The sequence below is a fragment of the Rhinoderma darwinii genome, chromosome 3 (assembly GCF_050947455.1).
Source record: "Rhinoderma darwinii isolate aRhiDar2 chromosome 3, aRhiDar2.hap1, whole genome shotgun sequence".
In the NCBI taxonomy this organism is placed as follows: domain Eukaryota; kingdom Metazoa; phylum Chordata; class Amphibia; order Anura; family Rhinodermatidae; genus Rhinoderma; species Rhinoderma darwinii.
Window position 1 is genome coordinate 149,226,944 of NC_134689.1, and position 27,968 is coordinate 149,254,911.

A 27,968-nucleotide genomic window follows, 5' to 3' on the forward strand; every position below is an offset into this window, starting at 1 on the left:
ATATAGCGACGGAAATTGTGCAGTATCCAACAGCGGATAAGATCGGGCGCCATTTATCAGTGCGACATCTGCCACTTATCTGCGGATTATTTATTTACCGAATTATTATGTCCTCCGAAGCAAAGGAGCACCTATTATTTTTTTAGAATATATTTTAGGCACCATGTCATGTTTGAAGAGGTCTTGTAGTGCCAAAACAGTGGAAATCGCCCAAAAGTCACACGGTTCTGGAAACTACACACCTCAAGGAATCTATCTAGGGGTGCAGTGAGCATTTTGACCCCACAGGTGTTTTCCAGAATTGAATGCGCAGTGGATGGTGCAGAGGGAAAATTGCTAATTTTCCTCATTGATGCCATTCAGTGAATAATATGTTATGCCACTAGAAATTCAAATACCCCAAATATGGCTGTAATCTTGTGCCTAGACAAATGGCAGGGCTCAGAAGGGAAGGCGCGGCATGCGGCCCTTGACACCACATATGTATAGTTTTTTTTATGTCTTACGAGTTTTGCAGAATAAAAACTCTTGAACTAAAATTATTTATTTTTGCATCGTCGCTTTCCAAGAGCCGTCATTTTTTTTATTTTTGAAGTGATATGAGGGCTTGTTTTTTGCGGGACGAGGAGTAGTTTTGATTGGTACTGTTTTAAGGCACATGGGACTTATTGATTAAATTAATTTTTGGGGGGGCAATGGAAAAAAAAAGCAATTTCGCCGTCGTATTTTGCGGTTTATTTTTACGGCGTTCTCCATGCAGTTTAAATGACATGTTAACTTTATTATTTGTGTCATTGCGGTCGCGGCGATACCATATATGTGTACATTTATTTATTTTTTACACTTTTACTAAATAAAACCACTTCTTATGGAAAAAAAATTGTGTTGTTACGTAAAAGCAAGTAGAGCGATACATCAGGGCTGCTGGAATCTACTGGGAGAGAGCGTGCACGTAGACCTACAACCTCTAATCCGTAACCACTCTGGTCGACAGAGTCTAAGGCCTCTTTCACACGACAGTGAAAAACGGCCATGTGATGGCCGTCCTTTTAACGGCTTTCACATGGCCGTTTTCAGAACAATGATGTTCTATGGGTGCATTCACACGGCCGTTTTTTTAACGGCCCGTGAATAATGGCCGTCAAAAAATAGGACATGTCCTATTTTTGGCCGTTTTAACGGCCTGACGGCCCCCATAGAAGTCAATGGATCCGTTTTTAACGGCTGTCAATACATGTAACAACCGTTAAAAACGGATCTGTTACATGGGGACTGGCAAGGGAACTACTAGTTCCCTTGCTGGCTATCGTTGGCATACTCACGTTTGCGGCGCTTCTTCAGGTGTGGTCACTCGTCTGTGGTCACTCGGGTTTGAAGGCGCCTCGATGACGTCACCGCCCCGTCGCACTGCCTTGCCAGATCCCGTGCAGACGAGTGACCACAAGTGAAGAAGAGGAGAGATGGCGCTGCTCTCGTGAGTATGTGGCACGATCTATAGGCAGGCTGGTGTGGCATCTACAGGGAGGCTGGTGTGGCATCTACAGGCAGGCTGGTGTGGCATCTACAGGGAGGCTGGTGTGGCATCATGTACAGGGAGGCTGGTGTGGCATTTACAGGGAGGCTGGTGTGGCATCTACAGGGAGGCTGGTGTGGCATCTACAGGGAGGCTGGTGTGGCATCTACAAGGAGGCTGGTGTGGCATCTACAAGGAGGCTGGTGTGGCATCTACAGGGAGGCTGGTGTGGCATCTACAAGGAGGCTGGTGTGGCACGATCTACAGGGAGGCTGGTGTGGCACGATCTACAGGGAGGCTGGTTTGGCACGATCTACAGGGAGGCTGGTGTGGCATCATCTACAGGGAGGCGTGTGGCATCATCTACATGGAGGCGTGTGGCATCATCTACAGGGAGGCGTGTGGCATCATCTACAGGGAGGCGTGTGGCATCATCTACAGGGAGGCGTGTGGCATCATCTACAGGGGGCGTGTGGCATCATCTACAGGGGGCGTGTGGCATCATCTACAGGGAGGCTGGTGTGGCATCATATACAGGGAGGCTGGTGTGGCATCATATACAGGGAGGCTGGTGTGGCATCATATACAGGGAGGTGTGTGGCATCATATACAGGGAGGTGTGTGGCATCATATACAGGGAGGCTGGTGTGGCATCATATACAGGGAGGCGTGTGGCATCATATACAGGGAGGCGTGTGGCATCATATACAGGGAGGCGTGTGGCATCATATACAGGGAGGCGTGTGGCATCATATACAGGGAGGTGCGTGACATCATATACAGGGAGGCTGTGTGGCATCATATACAGGGAGGCGTGTGGCATCATCTACAGGGAGGCGTGTGGCATCATCTACAGGGAGGCGTGTGGCATCATCTACAGGGAGGCGTGTGGCATCATCTACAGGGGGCGTGTGGCATCTACAGGGAGGCGTCTGGCATCATATACAGGGAGGCTGGTGTGGCATCATCTACAGGGGGCGTGTGGCATCTACAGGGAGGCGTCTGGCATCTACAGGGAGGCGTCTGGCATCATATACAGGGAGGCTGGTGTGGCATCATATACAGGGAGGCGTGTGGCATCATATACAGGGAGGTGTGTGGCATCATATACAGGGAGGCTGGTGTGGCATCATATACAGGGAGGCGTGTGGCATCATATACAGGGAGGTGTGTGGCATCATATACAGGGAGGCTGGTGTGGCATCATATACAGGGAGGCTGGTGTGGCATCATATACAGGGAGGCGTGTGGCATCATATACAGGGAGGCGTGTGGCATCATATACAGGGAGGCGTGTGGCATCATATACAGGGAGGCGTGTGGCATCATATACAGGGAGGTGCGTGACATCATATACAGGGAGGCTGTGTGGCATCATATACAGGGAGGCGTGTGGCATCATATACAGGGAGGCGTGTGGCATCATATACAGGGAGGCTGTAAATAGTGTCTAGGTGAACATGTGACCTTCCTTTGGTTGTTTTCAGGGGGTTGGGACAAAAAAAGCCTGACCAATGAAATTCATCAGTTTTTTTAACGGCCATGAAAAACTGATGCAAAATGGATGTCAAACGGCCATTAAAAACGGACAGATGGACTTGAAATGGATGAAAATTTAGAGACAAACTGATGCAAAATGGCCATGAAAAACTGACAGTTGATCAGTTTTAAATGGACATTTTTTTTCACGGTCGTGTGAATAAGGCCTAAGACTACGCTAGGGTATTCGCCAGAGCTGACCGCAAGGTGAGATGGACTTTGCTGCTTAGAACCCACGTTGTATTAACAGTGTAGTTTTGGAAAAGAGGTGCAGTGCAGGCAAACCTGAGCTGGAAACCAGACAGCCAGTAGTTTAACTGAAAGTCCAGAAACGGATTAGAGGCAATCAGACAAGCCACGGTCAAAACCAGTCGGGAGCGGATACACAGAATCGGTAGGCAGAGGGTTAACGAGAGATAAGCCGAGGTCAGTATACATGAGGTCCAGAAATCAGAAATGCAGGAGCAGTCAGGAGCTTCATCAAAAACCAGGAAAGCGGAAAATTCACAAGCAAAGACAGGTGGGAAGAGACAGGTATAAATACAAACCCACAGCAGATTGGCAGAAGGACAGAGGAGAGATCAGCTCAAAGCAAAAGAAGAACCACTCAGAAGCTATACATGTTGTCATAGCGACCTTAAAGGAACAGGTGTTTTCCTAACAAATGAATTTATTTTTTAACTGTAATCTTTATTAATCATTTTTATTTAACATTTATTAACTTATTTTTTTTAGTCCCACTAGGGGACTTCACTATGCGATCTTTAGATCGCATATCTAATGCTTTGCTATACTTAGTCTACCAAAGCATCATTACCTGTCAGTGTAAATCTGACAGGCAATATATTAGGACGTGCCTCTGTCATGTCCTAATAGGTATATAGCCAGGGCAGGCCTGAGGGCCTATATTAAGCCCCCGGCTGCCAAGACACCTCATTGGAGGCCTGCGATTGCATCTTTGGGCCGTCGATGGGTGAGAGAGGGAGCTCCCTCCCCTGGTCAACAAGTTAAATGTCATGGATGCTATTGACTGCAGTATTTAACTGGTTAAATGGCAATGATCGAAGTAAACTTCGGTCACTACCGTTGGAGCAGGAGCTTGGCTGCCATCAGACAGCTGTGCACCCACTCCCGCCTGCACGTGACACCTGTGCAGGACTTAGACTAGGCTGCAGTGAAAAGGCGGCGACGTAGCCAAAGGCCCCTTAGTTACCACCGTGAAAAGGCGTATTGGTGGTCACTACGGGGTTAAATTTAAGACGTATGGTATTTTTTAAAGCAATTCTTTATGCACAGGCCAGGTTGTGTGGGGGCACCTGGGGCAGGTTTCACAATGGTAAATGCTGAACTTTCATACCCCCCTTTTTCACGAAGTACAGTACAAAATAGCGTAGTACCGTATTAGCCAGAAACAATTATGCAATGTTAAATTCCTTTGTGTTAAAAAAGACAAAAGTATTGTAGGTATGATACCTTTATTGGCTAACCAGAAAAATTATATATGCAAGCTTTCAGGCCAAACCCGCTCCTTCAGGCAAGTTTACAAAGGAATGACTTAGAATAGAGCACAACATTTAAGATGTTACACAAAGATAATTAGTACATGAGGTGATATATCATTAAGACAAGCGGGGGCTAAATTTCCGGACAATTTTATTAAAGCTATTTTTACGCTGTATAGTAAACCCTCAGCTAAGATCAGGGTGAATGGGGTTTTGTCTCCCTCCTTCTCAATTGGTAATGGCACCAGACAAGGGTGTCCTCTCTCACCTTCTTTGTTCATATTAAAGAGATTCTGTCACCACATTATAAGTGGCCTATCTCCTACATAAGGAGATCGGTGCTGTAATGTAGGTGACAGTAATACTTTTTATTTAAAAAAACGATCTTTTTTCACAAAGTTAGGAGCGATTTAAGTTTATGCTAAAGAGCTTTCTTAATGCCCAAGTGGGCGTACTTTTACTTTCGACCAAGTGGGCGTTGTACTGAGGAGTGCATGACGCTGACCAATCGGCATCATGCACTCTTCTCCATTCATTTACACTGCACTAGCGATATATATATATCACTATGTGCAGCCTCATACACAAGCCCTAACATTACTAGTGTCCTGATAATGAATACACATGACCATCCAGCCTGGACGTCATGTGTACTCAGAATCCTGACACTTCTGACTCTTTTTTGTGAGATTCCAGCAACGGATACGAAATCTCGCGAGATCACGGAGCTAAACGAGATTTGGTTTCACTTGCCGGAATCTCACAAAAAAAGATTCAGAAGTGTCAGGATTCTGAGTACACATGAAAGTCCAGGCTGGATGGTCATGTGTATTCATTATCAAGACACTGTAGTAATGTTAGGGTTTGTGTATGAGGCTGCACATAGCGATATATCTATATCGCTAGTGCAGTGTAAATGAATGGAGAGGAGTGCATGATGCCGATTGGTCAGCGTCATGCACTCCTCAGTACAAAGCCCACTTGGTCGAAAGTAAAAGTAGGCCCCTTGGGCATTAAGAAAGCTCATTAGCATAAACTTAAATCGCTCCTAACTTTGTGAAGAAAGATCGTTTTTTTAAATAAAAAGCATTACTGTCACCTATGTAGGAGATAGGGCACTTATAATGTGGTGACAGAGTCTCTTTAACTCTGGAAGTCCTTTTGCAAGCATTGAGACAGGATAAGCGTATTGAAGGCATAACTATAAATTTGCAAGAGCATTTGGTACATGCCTTTGCTGATGATATGCTTCTTACCATCACTAACCCAGTTAGCGCTCTTCCACATATTTTAGACACATTCCACAAATATGGCCTGGTTTCTAATTTTAAAGTAAATTATACGAAGTCTGAAATCCTTATTGTCTCATTACCGCTGAGACAGGCGAGAGGTTTAGCAACTACTTCTGAATTCAAATGGCCTCCTGCCTCAGTAAAATATTTGGGTATTCAGTTACCTGTAGACCTACACTTTAAATTACCAGCCTCTCCTCCGAAAGCTAAAAGATCTACTCACATCTTAGAACATCCCTTACATTTCGAAATAGGTAGGAAGAATTTGCTTGACACATATATACTACCTGCGTTACTTTACACCATGACTATGGTTCCCATTTACTTGCCTAGATCATTTTTCCTTGACTGTGCAATGTCTTTTTTCCGCATTTTTGTGGAAACAGAGAAGACCACGTATCTCGTACCACATCCTCTCGAGGGGAAAACGTCATGGAGGTCTTGGACTTCCTAGCATTGAAGGATATTATAAGGCTATACACTTACAGAGATGGTTGGATCTGGCTTCGGCATCATGGGATCTAGAAGGGCTTGCCTTGGCGTCTTTACACTCAGTAGACAATTTTCTGCTGTACTGTGGGACCCGACACAACACGACATAGGACTTGTGGCGTATCCTTTATTGAAAGGTACTCTGGCAGTCTGGGCAAAATATGGTTTGACAGAGGGGGTGCTTCCTAAGCCGTCGCCATTGACGCCGGTGGCGGTGTTACCAAAACTCATTTCAGTTAATGTCAATTCCAGTTCAGATCTTTGGAAATGTTTTACTGATGTTAAAATGATGGACTTGATGTCAGACATTAGGATGCCTACAGCGGAGGAGATCCAGTCTCTGGTGAAGGCCTCTGCTCCGAAACTTATTTTTCTTCAGATACATCATATACAAATGACATGTTCAAGATTTTTGAAGGAATACAAAATAGTTAGAGAGTTTACATGGTTTGAAAAGTATCTAGTTACACACAAATCGAGAAAACACAAACTTTCCAGTATTTATTCCCAACTACTAGCTCTTGATATGATAGATCTGCCATCCTTCGTATCATCTTGGGAGTCGGAGCTCGGGCTGCAGTTGTCTGAACGGGAGAGAAATCTAGTTCTGAATCACTCTCATGATTTTCAAGGTGCGTGGAATTGCAGGAGAATTGAGGCCATGAATTGCATGGCTTGAGGCCATGAATAAGAACGCAGGCAGCGTTCGAAACGCGTAGGCTATTCAAACTGAATTTTTTCACTCCCAGCATTCAAGGACACGACTATAACCTTGCAACTGATCCCAATTTTAATGGATACAATTAAAACTTAGAAATAGTTTCTTTTTAAACAACCACAGCGCTGGATCCACCCCTCTCTTTCTTCTACAAGCAGTTAGTAATCGTGTGCCGTCACGAGGACCCGTGCGCAAAGGACCATTCAACACAGGTCCGTCCATAAGGTGAGCTGGAGGCATCTCTTTTCCTTATATGTTTATTACTTTTTGTTTCGTTACTAATATGTCTTATGGGTAGCTAGAATTCATTGACTTGAGTATGTCATACAATGTTGGAAGTGGTGGTGGATTGAAATAGAACTAGTTGTACTGCCTAAAATTATTAGGAGGTATACAGCTACTGGTTTTGTACACGTCATGCATTTTTATGTCAACGTGTTATGTTCATTACTACGGAGATAGCGTATGTGGAACCAGTTGATGAAGACTGCCTTGTCTTTTTGTGATAAAATGTCTTGATGTCTTACTGTCTTTATGTACTTCATGTTCAATAAAAACAGATTTGATTAAAAAAAAAAGATAAGCGGGGGCAATAAAACTGAGGTTATAGGGGTGATGATATATCGGAGATGGAACAGCTTTCATCCAAGACACAAAGAAATCCATCATCTGCAGCCAGGCTCTGCGGTACATATGGATCTGTTCAGACAGTGAAGAACAACACCTGCTATCACTGAGGAATACATTCCTACAACAGGGATACTATCCACCTATTATAGATGATTAGATCTACAGAGCCACAAGAATTCCAAGGAGCAATACTCGGGAGTACAAAGAGTAGAAAGACAACAGCAGGGTGCCCCTAGTTGTCATATACAACCCCCAAATGAACATCTTGAGGAAAATTGCTGCTGATCTCCAACCTATATTTAATAAAGATAATAAACTGAAAGGAAATATTCCCGGATTTGCCTCTCCTTGCATACAAACAGCCAGCAAACCTACGGAATCTCCTGGTCAGAAGTGCCCTCTCATCACCATCAGAGACTGGCACTTTTCCTTACAACTGAAGAAAATGCTAGTCCTGTACCAACATCATGTCCTCAAACTCCGTCCACATACCTAACACACAACAGGACTATAAAATCACTGGCACGTTCTCATGTACATCCTCTAATGTGGTGTACATGATACGGTGTACAAGGTGCATCAATAAAGGTATCTACATTGGAGAAACAAAACAAAAACTACAAACCAGAATGAATCTTCAGACATATAATAAAACCGGAGCTGGATACACCCGTGGGAAAACACATCTCTGGACCAGACCGCATTTTGCCTATTTAAAGGTCCAACTACTGAAGGGTCATTTTAAGAATGACAGAGAAAGAAAAAATTGGGAATTCAAGCTGATGATAACATTCCAGTCATTGGCACAAGGTCTCAATCTAACACCTGGATTTATGAGCGACTACATGGACACACGTCACAGCCCCCATCAGCCTGACTCCAGATCCCTTAACTCCCAAGTTATCACCCCTATAACCTTAGTTTTATTGCCCCAGCTTATTTTAATGATGTATCACTTCATGTACTATTTGCCTTTGTGTAACATCTTAAATGTTGTGCTCTTTTCTAAGGCTCCATTCACATCTGCGTCAGGGCTCCGTTCAGGCGTTCCGTCAGAGCTTTCTGTCAGAACGGAACCCTGACTGTAACAAACAGAAACCTGTGTGATTTCAATGGTAACGGATCCAGTGCAAATGGTTTCAGTTTGTCTCCATTGTGTAAGGGTTCCGTCATTTTGATGGAATGAATAGTGCAGTCGACTACGGTATTGCTTCCGTCAAAATGACAGAACACTTGCACAACGGTGGCAAATGGAAACCATTTGCACTGGATCCGTCAACATTGAAATCAATGGTGATGCACACAAAAAACTATGGTTTCCGTTTAAGTTAGGGTTCCGTTCTGACAGCAAGCTCCAATGGAACGTCTGAACAGAGCCCTGACACAGATGCAATTGAAGTGTAGACTTTCAGTTTTAGGGTTGAACAAAAACATCCTGGGAAAAGATTAGGAATTGTAACCAGTTTTCTACACAGCCTCCTCATTTCAGGGGCTCAAAATAAGGCCTTATTCACAAGACAGTGTCCCGACAGGGTCCGAGTGTCGGCAGATAAAATTGGCCGTTTTGGGCAGTTTTTCCCGGCCAGTTTGCATTCGTTTTGAATCCTTTCCTGGCCGGGTAAATCTGGACAGTGACAACATGGGCATCTCCTGAAATGGAATCCCCATGTGGCCGGTGATTCCACTTCAGGAAAAGCCCCTGTCGTCTGTGTCCATTTATGGACACTGAACGTTACTGGCTTCTCCTGGTGTGGAATCCCCGGTCACAGAGTGTTCGAGGATTCCGCTTCAGGAGTTGCCCCTGATGTCACTGTCCATATATGTACAGAGACATCATGCACTCTGTCCAGGAGCGGAATCCCCGAACACATGAGGATTCCGCTCCTTCAGGGAGCTAAAGTGGGGCTAGCACATAGCAGAGCTGGGAGATACCTCCCTGCTCTGCTATAGTGGCGTCGCTACAGCAGTAGCAGCCGCTAGCGGCACCATCAGCCATTGGAGGTGTCGCCGGGCCAAGGCGCTTTTAAAACAAGCAGGGGAAGGAAGCCAGCGCAGCGCCCCCTTCCACCTGCTGTACAACCCGGCCCTGCCACACAGTAGCCCTGTATAAGGGCACCCCCACATTGTAGAAACTTACCTGCAGCATATAGCACTTTGTCCGAATGGCATAAACTCCTCCTCCTCACATGCACTCTGCGCTGTGAGGAGATAGCGAGCGACTGTAGATACGGCCATCACTCGGGACACATTCCAGTGATGGCCGTGTATTACCCGGCCCCATAGACTTCTATGGGAGCCGGGTGAACGGCCGAAAATAGGGCATTTCCCATTTTTTGACGGCCGGTTTTCCCGGCCCGTCAAAAAAATCGGTCGTGTGAATATCCCCATTAGGAGTATATTGTCCCTACTCCGGCCGCGTGACGGCCGTTTTATGAATGGCCGTCACCCTGCTGGGAAACCCTGTCGTGTGAATATGGGCTAATTGGACAAATTAACATTACCATAAATAAAATGTTTTATTTTTTAATACTTTGTAAAAAAAAAATCCTTTGCAGGCAATGACTGCCTAATCTCGGGAACCCATGGACGTCACCAAACGTCGGGTTTCCTCCTTTGTAATGCTTTGCCAGGCCTTTACTGCAGCGGTCTTCAGTTGTTGCTTGTTTGTGGGTCTATCTAACTTAAGTTTTGTCTTAAAGAGGCTCTGTCACCAGATTTTGCAACCCCTATCTGCTATTGCAGCAGATAGGCGCTGCAATGGAGATAAGAGTAACGTTTTTATTTTTAAAAAACGAGCATTTTTGGCCAAGTTATGACCATTTTCGTATTTATGCAAATGAGGCTTGCAAAAGTACAACTGGGCGTGTTGAAAAGTAAAAGTACAACTGGGCGTGTATTATGTGCGTACATCGGGGCGTGTTTACTACTTTTACTAGCTGGGCGTTGTGTATAGAAGTATCATCCACTTCTCTTCAGAACGCCCAGCTTCTGGCAGTGCAGACACAGCCGTGTTCTCAAGAGATCACGCTGTGTCGTCACTCACAGGTCCTGCATCGTGTCAGACGAGCGAGGACACATCGGCACCAGAGGCTACAGATGATTCTGCAGCAGCATCGGCGTTTGCAGGTAAGTCGATGTAGCTACTTACCTGCAAATGCTGATGCTGCTGCAGAATCAACTGTAGCCTCTGGTGCCGATGTGGCCGACATGATGCAGGACCTGTGAGTGACGTCACAGATCTGCACTGCCAGAAACTGGGCGTTCTGAAGAGAAGTGGATGATACTTCTCATCAGAACGCCCAGCTAGTAAAAGTAGTAAACACGCCCAGATGTAACACACATAATACACGCCCAGTTGTACTTTTACTGTAAACACGCCCAGTTGTACTTTTGCAAGCCTCATTTGCATAAATACGAAAATGGTCATAACTTGGCCAAAAATGCTCGTTTTTTAAAAATAAAAACGTTACTGTAATCTACATTGCAGCGCCTATCTGCTGCAATAGCAGATAGGGGTTGCAAAATCTGGTGACAGAGCCTCTTTAAGCAAGTGAAATGCATGCTGAATCAGGTTGAGATCTGGTGATTGACTTGGCCATTGCAGAATATTCCACTTCTATGCCTTAAAAAACGCCTGGGTTGCTTTCACAGTACGTTTTGGGCCATTGTCCATCTGTACTGTGAAGCGACGTCCAATCAACCTTGCTGCATTTGGTTAAATCTGAATAGAAAGTATATCCCTAACATTTCAGAATTCATCCGGCTGCTTTTGTCTTCAGTCACATCATCAATAAACACTAATGACCCAGGGCCTTTGGCAGCCATGCATGCCCATGCCATGACACTGCCTCCACCATGTTTTACAGAGGATGTGATGTGCTTTGGATCATGAGCCGTTCCAAGCCTTCTCCATACTTTTTCTCCCATCATTCTGGTACAGGTTGATCTTAGTTTCATCTGTCCAAAGAATGCTGTTCCAGAACTGTGCTAGCTTCTTTAGATGTTGCTTGGCAAAGTCTAATCTGGCCTTTCTATTTTTGAGGCTTAATGGTTTGCACCTTGTGGTGAACCCTCTGTATTTGATCTCATAACGTCTTCTCTTTATGGTAGACTTTGATACTGATACACCTACTTCCAGGAGCGTGTTCTTCACTTGGGTAGATGTTGTGAAGGGGTTTTTCTTCCCCATGGGAAGGATTCTGCGATCAACCACCACTGTTGTCTTCCGTGGACATCCAGGCTTTTTGGAGATTACGAGATCACCAGTGCGATCTTTTTTTTTTTTTTCAAGAATGTACCAAACTGTTGATTTGGCCACTCCTAACATTTGTGCGGTCTCTCTGATGGATTTCTTCATTTTTTTCAGCCTAACGATGGTCTGTTTCACTGGCATTGAGAGCTCCTTTGAATTCATGTTGTGGGTTCACAGCAACAGCTTCCAAATGCAAATGCCACACCTGGAATCAACTCCAGACCTTTTACCAATAGCCCATGCAGCCCATTAAATAGCTTTTGAGATAATTGTCCAATTACCTTTAGTCCCTTGAAAAAGAGGCAGCTACATAATAAAGAGCTGTAATTCCTAAACCCTTCCTCAAATTAGGATGTGAAACCCTCAAATCAAATTAAAGTGGAGAGTCTGCACTTTAAGCGGATATTGATTATATAACTGTATATTCAATATGTTTTGATAAATAGCTAAAATTCTAAAACTTGTGTCACTGTCCAAATAATTCTGGACCTAACTGTATACACGGATTATGGGAGTTATATACAGGATTGATGTGGGTTATATGCAGCGATGATGGTGGGCTAATATATACAGGGGAGGATAGGAGTTTTATACAGGAATGATGGCGAGCTGGTATATCCGGGGATGATGGTGGCCCCTGTATATAACCCCCATCATTCGTGTATATACTAGTCAGTTATCGTCCCTGTAGATTACCCCATCAACCCCGTATATAACCCCCATCATAGCTGTATACAGGGTTGATGAGGTAATATACAGGAATGATGGGGGTTATATACAGGAATGATGGGGGTTATATACAGAGATGAAGGTGGTCCCTGTATATTACCCCATCATCCCTGTACATAGCAACCATCAATCCCGTATATAAGCACCATTATCCGTGTATATAAGATTGGGGCGGGCACTGAAGCTAGACACCATGGACCAATAAGATGACTGAAATGACTGTATACGGCAGAATCCAGCAACTCTGAATACATGCGTGCTGAGCCACTCACGGCTCAGCACAAACAGGCGCAAGGCAGTGACGTCATCGCGCTATTCTGCACTGAGCCATGATCGGCTAGCGTTATCATGTGAGTAGTACAACAGGGAACGGACGTTCCCTTGCTATACTACAGGATTCAACTGTATCTACGTACAGGATGCAGATACAGTTAAAACTGGAAAACAACTAGAAAACCAAAATAAGCAAGACAATGTTGGTTATCTGCGATGAATTTTGGTTTGGTTTTATTTCTGATTAATTGCCCAGCCCTACATGGAGTGATCACATAGATCGCTGCTAGGTGGCTGGACTATTCCCTAGAACAAATACAGTTTGTAGATCATAGATCCCTGCAATCAGCTTTGTTCTTCGGGAGACAGCCACCTAGCACCAGCTATTGGGTAGAATAGCACACACACCTGCTAGTAGCTCTCATAAATCTTATCTGATCTATGTCATAGGGTCTCCAGTAGTGTTTAATGAAGGTCCTCTCTGATGACCATTTAATGCCTTAAGGATGGAATCCAAAGGAATTCCTTTAGCCGCTGCTCTGGAAAAAGTGGCGCCTCTAATGGAGTGCTCTTTAAAGATACTTGTATCTATCCCTGCGCTTTGCATGGCAGATAGTATCCAACCACTGATGGTATTTGCTGTGGCTTTCCTGACTGGTTGTCTGGAAGTTCTAAATAAATTAGTAATGTCTCCCCGCAATGGGAATGTTTTGTCCAGATAGGATTTTTAACAGTGCCACAACACAGAGGGATCAGTCAGTTACGTCTTCTAAAAGATCAAATTCTATAGGAAACTTGTCATTATGTGAAGTCAAGGTTCTTCCCTTTAAAATAATGTAGTAACTTCTGGTAGAGCCACGGCTTCACTACATGGATCAAAGTCAACTCCATTGGCCTAGCAACCATAGCAAGAGCTAGAAGACAAACTAACTTGATACCAACCCAGCGTATAGACCTACTTGAAATCGCATAATTGGCTTAAAGAGAATTTGTCACCAGTCTAGTAATGCCCAATCTCCTAGCTAATCTAATAGGTGTAGCGTCTATGAGAGCTGGCTCGCATCGCCTTCCAAGGTAACGCCAGCGCTCACTTCCGCTCCGGTCCGATGTGACCCGTAGGGTGCGTGCGCAAGCTCGTGCCCGACCTTAAAGGGCCAGTGAGCGCACATGGGAATGATCATCAATTAGCCCAGGATTCCCTTGGACTATAAGAAGGGTCCTGCCCCTTTGCTCATTGCCTGAGCGTTGTTAGTATTCAAAGGTCAGTCTTGCAAATGGTCCCTTAGTATTATCCTGTTTCCGTTGTTTCCCGTGCCCTGCATCCTTGTATCCTGTATCCCATGCTGTGTCCTTGTTCCTAAGACTGTTAGTGTTGGAGTCGAGTCCTACTGCAACTGCTGCCTTCTGCCACGTACAGTGTCATCAGCCATGTCCAGTGTCATCGGCCACGTCTGGCGCAACCTGCTGCACCCACCTCCATCCATGCTAAAGCCTCGGCCACTGTCTGGACTAATCAGGTACCCTAGTGCGGGACTTTGTATTTGCTTGGGTGCCCTGCTGCTTGGCCAGCTACATCCCCGCTACCGCGATGTGGCCTAGTGGGTCAACATACCCACAGACCGTGACAGTACGCTCAGGCCATGGACCCCGCTGGTCAATCCGAGACCATGAAGACACAAGCCATGCTGGCCGAGATGCAAGACTTTGCCACGGCAAGACCAACTTCTCCGGTCGGTGAACGCCACTGCAGATCGGCTGGTTGCTCAAGCCAGTCGTCACCGCACCTATTCCTGCTGTTCCTCCTGCTACACCTCCTGTCTTTACCAGTGCCGATCCCCTAGGCTTCCTGCCGCTACCTCCTCGCTATGACGCAGACACAAGGGCCTGCAGGGGATTTCTGAATCAGTGCCAGATCCACTTCAGACTACATGCCAGGGCCTTATCTTCAGATGATGCTGGGATCGCCTTCAGAACCGCTCTCCTTACCGGCTAAGCCCTGGCATGGGCAAATCCTCTGTGGGAACATCAGGGACCAGAGACCGGTGACTCACAGTGCTTTTTACAGACTTTCTGTTCGATATTTGAGGAATCGGGGAGAGTTTTTTTTTGCTGCTGCATCCCTGCTGACCCTACACCATGGAGACCTCTCCATAGACGAGTATGCCATTCAGTTTCTTACCCTGGCTGCTGAACTAACCTGGAACGAGGCTTTGGTGGCCACATTCTGGGAGGCCCAGGAGATAGGGGGATAAAAAAATTGAATATCCGAGGGCGCAGCTGTACTGAAAATTGCTTTTATTTGTACAACAAAAGCAATTTTCAGTACAGCTGCGCCCCGGATATTCCATTTTTTATCCCCCTATCTCCTGGATCTACATAGTGGATTTTTATCAATCTTCGAACCGGAATTTGGGCTGCAACTGTCTCAACCTAAGTATAACTTGGACACGCATCATGGGATGTTATGCTCCTAGCATAACAACATCAGGTCAGCATAATTGACCACCTTTATCCTATTGTTCTCATATTTTACAGGCTCATGCACTATGTGCGCTTTGTTCCCTTTTTCCCTATAGCGTGAACATTCTGGGAGGGACTATCTTCTTGGATTACAGAGGAGCTGGCCGCTCGCGATCTGCCACCTACCCTGGACGATCTCATCCTACTAGCCACCCGGGTTGACATGAGGATACGGGGGCGTTCCAAAGAGGTTCTCCGGGAGAGAGGATTTCCTAGGCTCGCTTCTACTTTCCAGCAATACCTACTGTCCGCTTCAGTCATCCCACCAGCGGAGCCTATGCAGATGGACCGGGCCAAATTGTTTACCCAGGAGAGACGCAGACGCACTTCAGGACTTTGTCTGTATTGTGGCCTCGGAGGCCATGTTGTGCATTTGTGTCCCCAGAGGCCAGAGGGACCCCAGTGCCTAGGATTGGTTGGAGAGACAACCCTAGGAGGAACGGTACCAAATAAAAAATGTAATTCCAAGCTGACCATTCCTGTGACCATAGTGTCCGGCGAGAAGACGCACCGGGTTTCTGCCTATCTGGACTCCGGGTTTGCAGCAAACTTCATCCAAAAGGATCTAGAGGATCATCTCCAGTTGCCAACAGTTAACCTGGATACATCTTTGGCTGTTGCCTCGGTGAATGGACTGCCTCTGCCCGATCCGATTGTATCTAAGACCAAGCCGCTGAGGCTCCAAGTTGGAGCCCATCATTCGGAACAAATTTTGTTTCTTGTTTTGCCCAAAGCCATCAATCCGGTTTTGCTGGGAATGCTTTGGCTTTAACTACATGCCCCAGTCCTGGACTGGAATTCTGGAGAGGTTCTTCAATGGGGCTCCACATGTCTCAGTCGCTCTCTGTTGCAGATCCATCCTGTACAGCCTCCTCTGCCTCAGTCATTGGTGGGATTACCCCCTCATTTTGCTCAGTTTGCGGATGTCTTCAAGTGGGAGGCTGAGACGTTGCCCCCACATCGGACTTATGACTGCCCCATTGAACTGGTTCCAAATGCTTCTCTTCCCGGTGGACGGGTATATCCTCTCTCCTTGCCAGAGACCCTATTCATGTCGGCCTATATCAAGGAGAAGTTGGAGAGGGGTTTCATACGAAAGTCTTCCTCCCCGGCCAGGGCAGGGGTTCTTCATTGTTAAGAAAGACGGATCTCTTCGACCCTGCTTTGACTACCGTGGTCTCAACCAGATCACAGTCAAGAACAAATACCCGTTGCCACTTATATCCGAACGATTTGACCGTATACGAGGAGCCAGGATTTTTTAAAAAAATTAGACTTGGGTGGGGCTTATAATTTGATCCGAATCGGTCACGGTGACAAGTGGAAGAAGGCGTTCAACACCCGAGACAGGCACTACGAATACCTGATGATACCCCTCGGACTATGTAATGCTCCCACGGTCTTCCAGAAATTAAATCAATGATATCTTCCGAGATCTGCTTTATGTCTGTGTTGTAGTCAATCTCGATGATATTTTGATTTTCTCTCTGGATTAGACGACTCATTGGAGGCATGTTGGTCAAGTTCTACTGCGATGAAGGGAGAATCGTCTATATGCCAAGCTGGAGAAGTGAGTCTTTGAAAAAAATTCCCTGCACTTCCTGGGCTACATCAACTCGGATCAAGGTCTCAAAATGGATCCTGAAAAAGTATAGTCCATTCTGGAATGGCCACCTCCTCAAGGCCTGAGGGCCATAAAGCGTTTTTTGGGATTCGCCAATTTCTACCGGCAGTTTATCCGAAACTTCACATCACTGACGGCTCCCGAAGAAGGGTGTGAAAGCCAAGGTGTGGACTCCAGAGGCAGAATCTGCATTCATTAGCCTTCAAGAAAGCCTTCACTTCAGCCTCGATCCTCCATCATCCGGACGTGTCGGCAGTTCTCATTGGAGGTGGATGCTTCTCCTGTTCCAGAAGGTGCACTACTTCTGTTCCAGAGGAGTTCCAAAGGAAAGGCAGTAGTATGTGGCTATAACTCGAGACTTTTTTCCTCTGCAGAGCGCAACTACTCTATTGGGGATCAGGAGCTACTGGCCATCAAATTGGCTCTGGAGGAGTGAAGACATCTGCTAGAGAGTGCAGCTCACCCCATCCTGATCTACACCAACCACAAGAACCTCACCTATCTCCAGTCTGTTCAACGACTAAACCCCCGTCACGCCAGGTGGTCGCTGTTCCAATTTGTGCTCCACTACTGTCCCGCTGAGAAGAATGTGAGGGCCGATGGCCTGTCCAGGTAATTTGAGACGGATGACACTGTGGAGTCCCTTCAAAGTATCATAGACCCATCCTGCCAATCCTTTGCAGGTTAGAGACATCCCTCCGGGGAGGACTTTTGTTTGATTGGTAGACTAGAGCTTTGTCCCCAGCGGAGAATTCTTCTCTTAACTGGCTGGGCACGCTGGTGTTCGTAAGACCAGAGACCTGATTACTCATAATTTTTGGTGGCCCACGCTACCTAAAGATGTTGTGGACTTTGTCTCTTCCTGCGCGTTGTGTGCTTCTAAAAAGGTTGCTCACTCCAAGCATGCCGGCGTGCTCCAACCTCTGCCTGTATCAAACGTCCCCTGGCAGCACATTGCTATGGACTTTGTCACAGACCTTCCTCCCTCAGCAGGATGCAACAGTGTCTGGGGGGTGGTGGACTGGTTTTCTAAGATGGCACATTTTGACCGGCTTACCTTCTGCTCTCTAACTGGCGAGTCTCTATATTCAGCACATCTTCCGCTTGTATGGCTTGCCTCTTCACATCGTGTCCGATCGGGGAGTTCAATTTACCTCAAAATTCTGGAGAGCCCTCTGTAAACTCCTGGATGTGAGATTGGACTTTTCCTCAGCCTATCACCTCCAGTCCAATGGGCAAGTCGAGAGGATTAACCAGATCATGGAAAATTATCTCCGCCACTTCATCTCCATGCAGCATCATGACTGGGTACAGCTTCTTCCATGGGCCGAATTCTCGTATAACAACCACACAAGTGAGTCCACCACTTCCACACCATTCTACATTGTGCACAGTCAACATCCTAGAGTCCATCATCCTGTGTTGGCTACATCTCAGGTACCCGCTACAAACTCTACATTAGGGGACTTTCTGCAAATTTCGCAACAGACCCGGTCCTCTATTTTGCTAGAAGTCGATCGCATGAAGCGAAAAGCGGATATAAAAAGAGAGCAGCCTCAGTATCTTCCAGTTACCAAAGTCTGGCTGTCCTCACGGAACATTTATTTAAAGGTGCCTTCATACAAGTTTGCTCCCAGGTTCCTCGGACCTTTTGAGATACTATAACAGATAAACCCTGTCTCCTATAAGCTTCGGCTGCCTCCTACCCTCAGAATACCCAACTCTTTTTATGTATCCCTCCTGAAACCAGTGGTCCTGAACCGCTACAGTAAGACTCCCAGTCCCGCAGTTGCTCCCAGCGGTTCATCTGATATGTTTGAGGTGAGGGAGATCCTGGACTGCAAAAGGGTAGGAGGAAGGACTCTCTATTTGGTGGACTGGAGAGGGTTTGGTCCTGAGGAGAGGTCTTGGGAGCTGGAAGAGAACCTTAGTGCCCCTGCCCTCATTAAGAAGTTCCTCTCTCGCCCTGGCCCCAAGAAGAGGGGCGTAAGAGGGGGGATACTGTAGCATCCATGGCCGCGGACCGCCGGGATTACTCACCCCCTGGTGGCCGCAGCCATGGATCTGTGAGCGCTGGCTCGCATCTCCTTCCCAGGAGACGCCAGCACTTACTTCTGCTCCGGTCCGCTGTGTCCCGTAGGGTGTGCGCGCGCTCGTGCCCGGCCTTAAAGGGCCAGTGCACACACATGGGATTCATCATCATCAATTAGCCCATGATTCCCCTGGACTATAAGAAGGGTCCTGCCCATTTGCTCATTGCCTGAGCATTGTTAGTATTCCCATGTCAGTCTTACAAATGGTCCCTTAGTGTTATCCTTTTCCCGTGCCCGGCTACCTGTATCCTGTATCCCGTGCTGTGTCCTTGTTCCTGAGCCTGTTAGTGTTGGAGTCGTGTCTTACTGCACCTGCTGCCTCCTGCCACGTCCAGGGTCATCAACCACGTCCAGGGTCATCTGCCACGTCTGGCGCAAAGTGCTGCACTCACCTCCATCCGTGCGTAAACGCCTCGGCCACTGTCTGGACTACTCAGGTACCCTAGTGCGGGACTTTGTATTTGATTGGGTGCTCTTGTTGCTTGGCCAGCTGCCTCCCTGCTACGGCGGTGCGGCCTAGTTGGTCTACATACCCACAGACTGTGACAATAGGCAACATCATACTGATAATACTAGTGAAAACTGTGTCCAAAAAAGATTTTAAAGTTATGAGCCTTTATCTAAATATGCAAACGAGGCTATACTACAAGGCTGTAGACAAGTGGGTGTCAACACCAGCGATTCTCCTGAGGTGGAACTAGGTCACAGCCTCTGACGCTGTCCTATCAGCATGAAGCTGTTTCCCACTGTCTGGGAGACTGGGGTTGGTAGGGGGATCACTTCAAACAGCCATATCTCTGGCTGGGCTATCGACCACCTGGAAGAGTGACTCTGGTAGCATATGAAAGATGAGATTCTAGTCTTTCATATGGCACCAGGTATCACTAGTTGAAAACACAGATGGGAATGGAAGCTATATACTATATGCTCACACTGTGGGGCTAGGAAGAGGGGAACTGTATGAGCTTCAGGGAGGTGAAGAAAGAAGAAGAGCTCTGTGGAGAAATCGCCTCAGAGACCGATGCTGACATGAGAAAAGCGTCCTGCTCCACAGCCGGCAGAAAAATTCTGAGGTAATCAAGTGCGTGCTACGAAGAAGCAGAGCGAACACGTTTTCAACGGAAATTTCGGGTGGTGACCGCCGGCACGCAATAGCTAGTGCTAGGTGGCTGCCTCCCAAAGGATCAAAGACATATGTCCATCAAGTTCAACCAAGGGATGGGATATAGGGAAGGTATAGCCTCTATTGCGTTAGACTGTAAGGCACTGAACATCATAAATAGGCCCTAAGATGAGTGAAGACAAAGTGTGTATACAGTATGTGACATATAAATGGCTAGCAATTTGGCAATGTTCTGCACACAAAGGGGCACATTTGTTAATAATGGCTTAAAAATAGATAAGCTAAAGCTAGAGGTGTTAGGCTGAAGATAAGTCAAATGTTTTGATGATGCACACACGGTTTGATAGATTTGGCGCAAGTTGAACTCCTTTCCCTACTTTACACCACCCATTCGGTGGTATTACTTTAAAACCAGTATCTTGCACCACAAAACTGGCGTACGCCAGTGATAAATCTGGCGCATTTCAGGACATAATAAATGCCATATTCTAAGTATATGACCCGTCGAGGCAAGAATGACGCAAATCAATGTTCTTTCTGGCACATGCATTAATAAATTTGGCCAACAATAAATGCGCCAAAAAAACTAGGTGAACCAAACGCGGGAACGGAGGTGTAAAGAATAGTAAATCTGCCCCAAAGTGTTGAGGTTTTTGTTTATACATGTATTGCAGCTTGGAGTGAAGAAGCTCTCAAATCATTTAATATTATGTACATAATCTGTAAACACTATCTTTTCCAGCATCACCTAGAAACCCTCATTATTATTCTGTTCACAAAACTCTATGCATCATGAGGAGTGTATCTGAGAACGTGGAATGCCGTGGGAACTGCAGAAAAATGTTAAAAACCAGGACTTTCACACTACAGAGAATCAGTCTTACGACCGCATACAAGCCTGTAACACAGGATTAAATAGGAAATTTTGCTGAATTTCTCTTTGAATTTGTATTCTGGGTTGCAGTTTTTATATTAAAGAGGTATTCCCATGTAATGAAGTGATCGCATATCGCTAGGATATATGTCATCACTTTATGATCGGTGGGGTCCGTACTCTGGGGCGCTGTGTAGGAAACTATAGCGTGGCACGATTCAGTTGAGTTATCCATCGCTTTAACCAGAAAAATAGCTACCTTCCAGTCAAAAACTATGGAGGCCATCAAAGACCAAAACAAAAAGACAAACATGATGTTAGATTAGCCTAACTTCTATGCCAGAAGATCAATCCTTTTTTAGTAGTCAACTGCAAGGGTGTATTCAGATGTCGTGGTTGAGGTGGAATTAAAACCGCATTGAAAAACTGCATGCGTTTATGCCACGATTTAAAGCGTTTTTTGATCCAGGTCAGTAAAAAAAAGCAACCGCATAAATAACGACAACACAAAATCGCAGTAAAAACGCATGCGATTTTCAGATGCGGTTTTAACCGCACCTCAACTTCAATGTCTGAATACACATCAACTCAGATCTCTGACAACTGATCAACTGCAACACTGATCCCTTTGTACCCTATAAGCATTACTGATTGAAATGCAGAGCACCAAGAAAAACAAAGGTGGGCTATCCCCTTTTGTCAGCGTTACAGCATTTCATAATCGGCATGCAAACCTGAGAGCTTTGTAAGGCTATGTGCTATGTTCTTTTCATTTAAACAAACAGATTTGCATGTTTAGTAAAATGACAATCTCACTCTCAATCTTTCTAAATACATATAATGCTGGAAGCTTTTGTGAAGAAAAGGTATAAAGTGCTGATATTTACTAATCAGACAGAATAATGCACTTGTTTAAATGGAGAAACTCAAATAAACGGTCTTAATGTACTCCCAGGAACAAATGATATCAAATTAATGTTATACTGTAACGTGAGGGAAATGTTAATATATTCATTTTGATAATGTATCAGAGGAATATGGAGAGACCAAAATGTTCTCAGCATTTGTACACCGTGTAGACTGCAGAATACTACAAATTCCTGGACATTGGGACGCCTTGCCAGAGTTTTTCTGCTATTTGAGAAGCAATGGCAGTTCCTATTTGTACAAAGCGATCATAATATAATAATAATTCCATACAATTTCCTAAATGTATCCATATTATTCACTGGGAATAGTATTCTACCTTCCTTCGCAAAGCATAGTGTAAGGCCGGGAAAATTTTTCATCTAAGCTCCTGGTCATCGTATTGGAACTGTAGACATTTGCCAAATTTTCACTTAATTTAATAGTGCCATTCTGGATTTCCACCACTGTTCCCTCCTAAGGCCTCTTTCAGACTAGCGTCTTTTACATCCGTATTCCATCGTTTTTTTTGTGGACGTTAATATGAAGCAAATTTTAATCAACGAGGCTATTGACAGAGGGCATGTAAAATAAGTGCGGATTTTGAAATACTATTCGTAGTGCAGCTGGAAAACGCCCATTGAAGTCTAGGGAGCGTGATTAAAATAAGGATGCATCCGTATTTGTTCCATATGCTATCTGTATTGCATCAGTTTTGCAATTCAATTATCTCCCTAGAAGACAACCCATCAGTAATGCAGATCTGTAATACTAATGACATTATGATGCAATATCATCCATAATACGTACGTATTAGGCATTCATATTACGAAAATTAACAAATACACTGTGTGAAAGAGGCCCAACAGGGGCATAACTAGAAAATGCTGGGCCCAATAGCAGACATCTGAATATTATATCACCCAGTGCACAAATAATGCTAATAGAGTGGCTAAATATTCACGACATACAGTGTCCCAAAATAGTAAGGGTGCGTTGACATCATCATCACCCTTCATGGGTTCCGTTAGACCGTTCCATTGGAGGAACTCATAAACAGAAAGGCAAATGGAAACCATAGCTTCCGTTTGAATTACCATTGATTTAAAATTCCGTTGCAAATGGTTTTCGTTTGTTTTTGCAGAAATAATAGCACTGTCGACTACGCTATTTTTTCCGCTAAAAAATGAAAACCTTAAGGAACGGGAACAAACGGAAACCAAATGCAACAGGAGCATTACTATTGAAATCAATGGTAATTAAAATGGAAGCTATCGTTTCAGTTCATCTGTTCCTCTGATGGAATGGATGAACGGAAACCGCAAACTAAACCCGACGGTGATGTGAACAGGCGCTAAGACAACTCACAATCAACTATGTGTTTACTTATATTGAATACATATAAATTATACATGCGGATGCATTATATTGCTTTACTACCTGTTGGGATCAAAAGGTGGACATTCACGTTTTGGAAGCTTCTGATGACATTATTAAACTAGGTCAGTTTTAGATCTAACATCCTGTGCTGATTAACCACGTCCTGACCAGAAGCTTTACACCCCTTCCTGACCAGGCCCATATTAAAATTATAGCCATGTGCAAATTTAAAAGCAAATTGTTGTTCTATAAGTGTATGTGCACACGATAACGGCAAACACGTCTGAAATTACGGAGCTGTTTTTAGGAGAAAACAGCTCCTGAATTTCAGACGTAATTGCTCGTAGTCGAGTTTTTTTCGCGGCGTCTATTATGGACGTAATTTGAGCTGTTTTTCAATGGAGTCAATGAAAAAACGCTCCAATTACGTCCCAAGAAGTGTCCCGCACTTCTTTTGACGAGCCGTCTTTTTTACGTGCCGTCTTTTGACAGCGACGCGTAAAATGACAGGTCGTCGGCACAGTACATCGTAAAACCCATTGAAAGTAATGGGCAGATGTTTGTCGGCGTAATGGAGCCGTGTTTTCAGACGTAATTCAGGGCGTAAAACGCCCGAATTACGTCTGAATCTTGGTCGTGTGAACATACCCTTACTCTGCCAACCTACATGTGTTCGGAAACGTCCATCCCTTTAAGATTACCATGACTACTAGTCTAGCTTCTGGGCGGTTTTAGTTTTAGTTGTTGAGCCTATTCCACTTCTCGGTCTTTCTTCCTATCAGATTGAAGGGTGGAGTATTTAAATCTGGGTTGGTTCTGTTTTCTTTGCTTGTTTTTTTTATTTTCTCCATGTGTTTTGATCAAGCTACTGACTATACCCTGTACCTTGACTATTTGCACTTTTTGGGACTGGACTTTCTGCTCCCGGCTGGTTTTGACCTTTACAATCCCTGATTTCCACTAGCTTTGTGATTTAGACTTTCTGTTTACCCTCGGGCTGTCTTGTTATCTGCTCTGGTATTGCCTGCATCGCACCTCTTATCCAATGCTGAACTCTGTTAAAACAACCTGGGTTCTATGCTGCAAAGTGCCACCTGCCTTGTGGTTGGCTCTGGCGAAAACCATAGAGTAGCCTTAGATTCTGTTGATCAGAGTTGTGACGGATTTAGGGCTACAGATTTACTTGCACGCTCATTCCTGACAGTCTCCACCAGCCTTTAGGGAAATCTATCACCTAGTAATTCCATAAACTTCCACCATGGGAATTGCTCAACTGGTGATTCCATAACATGTATTTGGTCTTTTTTTCCCCTCAAACTATTTGGCTTCTATATCGTGTAAAAAAATAAAATATATCTTTAACTTTTTTTTTTTTAAATATGATAGGAAAAATGTAAAAAATAAATAAAATAAAAAAATCACCTAAAAACACATTCAATTTTTTTCCCATCTGGTACAAGCCTCTGGGTAAACACACTTGAATACATATTTGACAACTTCTTCCGACTTCAGCGATATGAAATATGTGTGCATTTCTTACATGCTGGGCGCAAGGCGAAGCTTACAATGAATAGAGTGCAAACTAACTTTTGGAGAGAAATTCTCCAAAGCTGGTTTACTGATACTAAACGACCTTTACAAATGTTGTGAAGTGCCATAACACCGTTAAAGGATTTGTCCAGTCCAAAAAAATTGATGGCCTGTCCTTAGGATAGGCCATTAATATCTGAGCGGTGGGAGTCTGACTCCCGGCACCCCCTACCGATCAGCTGTTTTGAAGGCTCGTACAAGCCCTGCTTCCCCTTTATTTCCATAACTGCTCACACTGTAAATCGCGGACACACTTGTAGCGACGGTTCACAGTAATACAGTCTTCTCCTATTAAAGTGAACAGAGTGTAATACTGTGAACCACCGCTACAAGTGTGTCGGTGATTCACGTGTGAGCAGTTACAGGAATGAAGGGGAAGCACTATAATGATATATTTACATCAGAGAAATAATTTCAGAGCACTGCACAATTGCATGGTCGGAAATGAAAAGATTAGCTAGGATTCTTCAGAGTTCACTGTCCTCTAAACACAGGTAGATCTAGAAAATGATGGATGTAGGGGTTGAGAGTCCCACTTTTAGCAAGTAACAATGAAGAGAAGAGAAGTCCAACTTACTGGTTTCGACAGCCAGAGTAAGATAGAATGATAAATTACATTAACTGATCGTTTTCTTCATGTACACTGGGCAATCATTGTTACGATGGCTCAAAAAATAGCAAATTGTGAGGATATTTGGCCAGTCTCAGCGGGCCTTTAGTGATGTTACTATCACAAAACTTCTCTTTACACAAATGAGAGAATTGTAGGGATATCAATGATTTCACCTACCAAGAAGAGTTAGGTTTTATATATTTTTTGCATACATAAACAATTTCCCTAAAAGATAAAAACAGTTGTATTTTATTTACTCCAGCCAACTATTAATACGGATGTTTGTTACTGCTCCCATTGATGTCAGACGCTAGGAACGGGCGTTGTTACTGACTTCCTGGACTGGAAGCTTGATTTCTTGCCACTGCAAGCACGCTTTTATAAGAAAGCACTTTTCTCGGTTGGACAGCTACACCAATCTTTACGCAGCCTCCCATGAACTTGGATGAAGCTGCACTTTTGACCTATCTCCCTTGAGGAATCGTTTGGTCAGGAAGAAACGCGTTGGGAGAATACCCATCTAACATTCACTATCTATCAAGAGGTTCACCACTACCCTGGCATTGGAGACAACTGTTAAAGGACTACCTAACACCACAAAAAGGGGTAGGAGGGCAACTGCCCAAAAATCTTTATATCACCCCTATATATCTCCTATGCAAAGTTTAGAAAATAAACATGTGGGAGAACCTCCTGAAGAGAATAATAAAAATGAAACACAGATTAAGAAACCTTATATAGGCGGACTTATTTGCTGTCTCATAAACCATGTTGAAAATGCATATCATAAAAAATACATGAAAAACTGCATGCAACTTTGGCATATAGAAAAAAAAATGTATGTGCATATGTCGTATATTACAAATGTTTTAACAAAACTTAGTAAAAGTTATATTTTATACACTCCGGATCTATCTTTCTTGACCCAATATTACGGAGAACGCATTCGAAATTATCTTTGTCCAGGTGGTGGACCACAAGTAATACCACAAATAATTATGCAATACTGCTCCCATTGGGCCAACTGTATATGGGACCAATCGTGTAGTAAAAAAGCAACAACAGCAGATCAACTCAGAAATGGTTTCATCAGATACGTTTGAATGACTTAGCAAAAAACCACTTACCTCCCCTCCACTACATGGAAATGCTTGCGAGTATCGAGATGTGCAAAGAGCACCTTTTATATTAACATCATCTTCAAGTTGAAAACTTTCTGTGCAATTTGTGGAGAAGTATTTATATGTACGCCAACTGAGGCCAAAATCCTGTGAACCCTCAAGAATCATGGCTGCAGGTCTGGGGGATTTAAACACCAAAATCAGATGAGTAAAGTAAAATATAGTTTCGAAATTTAACTGTATAATTTCCCTGCGAATATCCTGGGCTGACTGCCACCATGTCCGTGGAATTTTGAATGTTGAATCTGCCATTGCAGATGCTAGATGTGATAGTCGAGGAACTGCAGCATTGCATTTTTCACACTTTGGTTCCTTGCAAGTTTGGTCTGGATATTCAGTATATGTACAATATAGTTCTGTGCTATTAGAGCCACAAACCGTGTCTGTCCATAAACTCCGGCCAATAGCTAAATTGCCCATCCTAGGATTACAAGCTTTTTCTCGGTGGGATGTAATTGTAGCCATGGTGTTCACCTCTGGAATAAAAAAGAAACAGTTAAAAGGTGTGATTTACAGTTATCCGTAATAGTCTTGAGATCATTCTATACAAAAAAGGAATGGAATATTCTTACTACATGAAAATCTGCACACAGAATATACTGTAAAGTTTTTTTATCAATTGATCAAACAGCAATAAAAAAAATTTTAGAACAATAATGTCTCCAGCACACATCAGAGTCGTGGGCACTCCGTGTGCTGCCATCTGGTGCCTCAGTATAGCACCACATTACAGAGTTTTTTTCTCCTAGTAGAAATGCTACTAGAGAACACCTCTGTAACATGGCATCCAATTGAGTATTCCACCTGCATTTATTACGGATCTCAACATAAAAAAAAACACCTCTGCATGACTTAATATGAAATTGGAAGCATACAATGGCACCGTACACTTGCAGTTTGTACGTTGCCATGTGTGCATTAGCTCTGGGAACATGAATAAATGAAAATAGAATATTAAATTTGTATCCAAGAAAAAAAACTGGTTTATAAAATAAGCTATTTATGATGTATGATTGTACAACAATAACCAGTGGCATAATAGGAGCCACAGCAGTCTCAATATGACTGGACCTCTATGCTTGGGATCAACTAGCAGATGACAGGGCCTTGATAACCACCAGTAG

At 44.4% G+C, this 27,968-nt stretch overlaps 1 protein-coding gene across 2 annotated transcripts in view; it reads right to left on the minus strand.

The window, feature by feature from the left end:
• NTN4 (netrin 4) overlaps window positions 1-27,968 on the minus strand; it is a 341,311-nt gene that overhangs the window by 263,419 nt on the left and 49,924 nt on the right. For both annotated transcript variants that reach the window (XM_075856856.1, XM_075856857.1), the window contains exon 2: window positions 26,791-27,320. In XM_075856856.1, coding sequence (XP_075712971.1) covers window positions 26,791-27,320 — 530 coding nt within the window. The remainder of the gene's footprint in view (window positions 1-26,790; window positions 27,321-27,968) is intronic.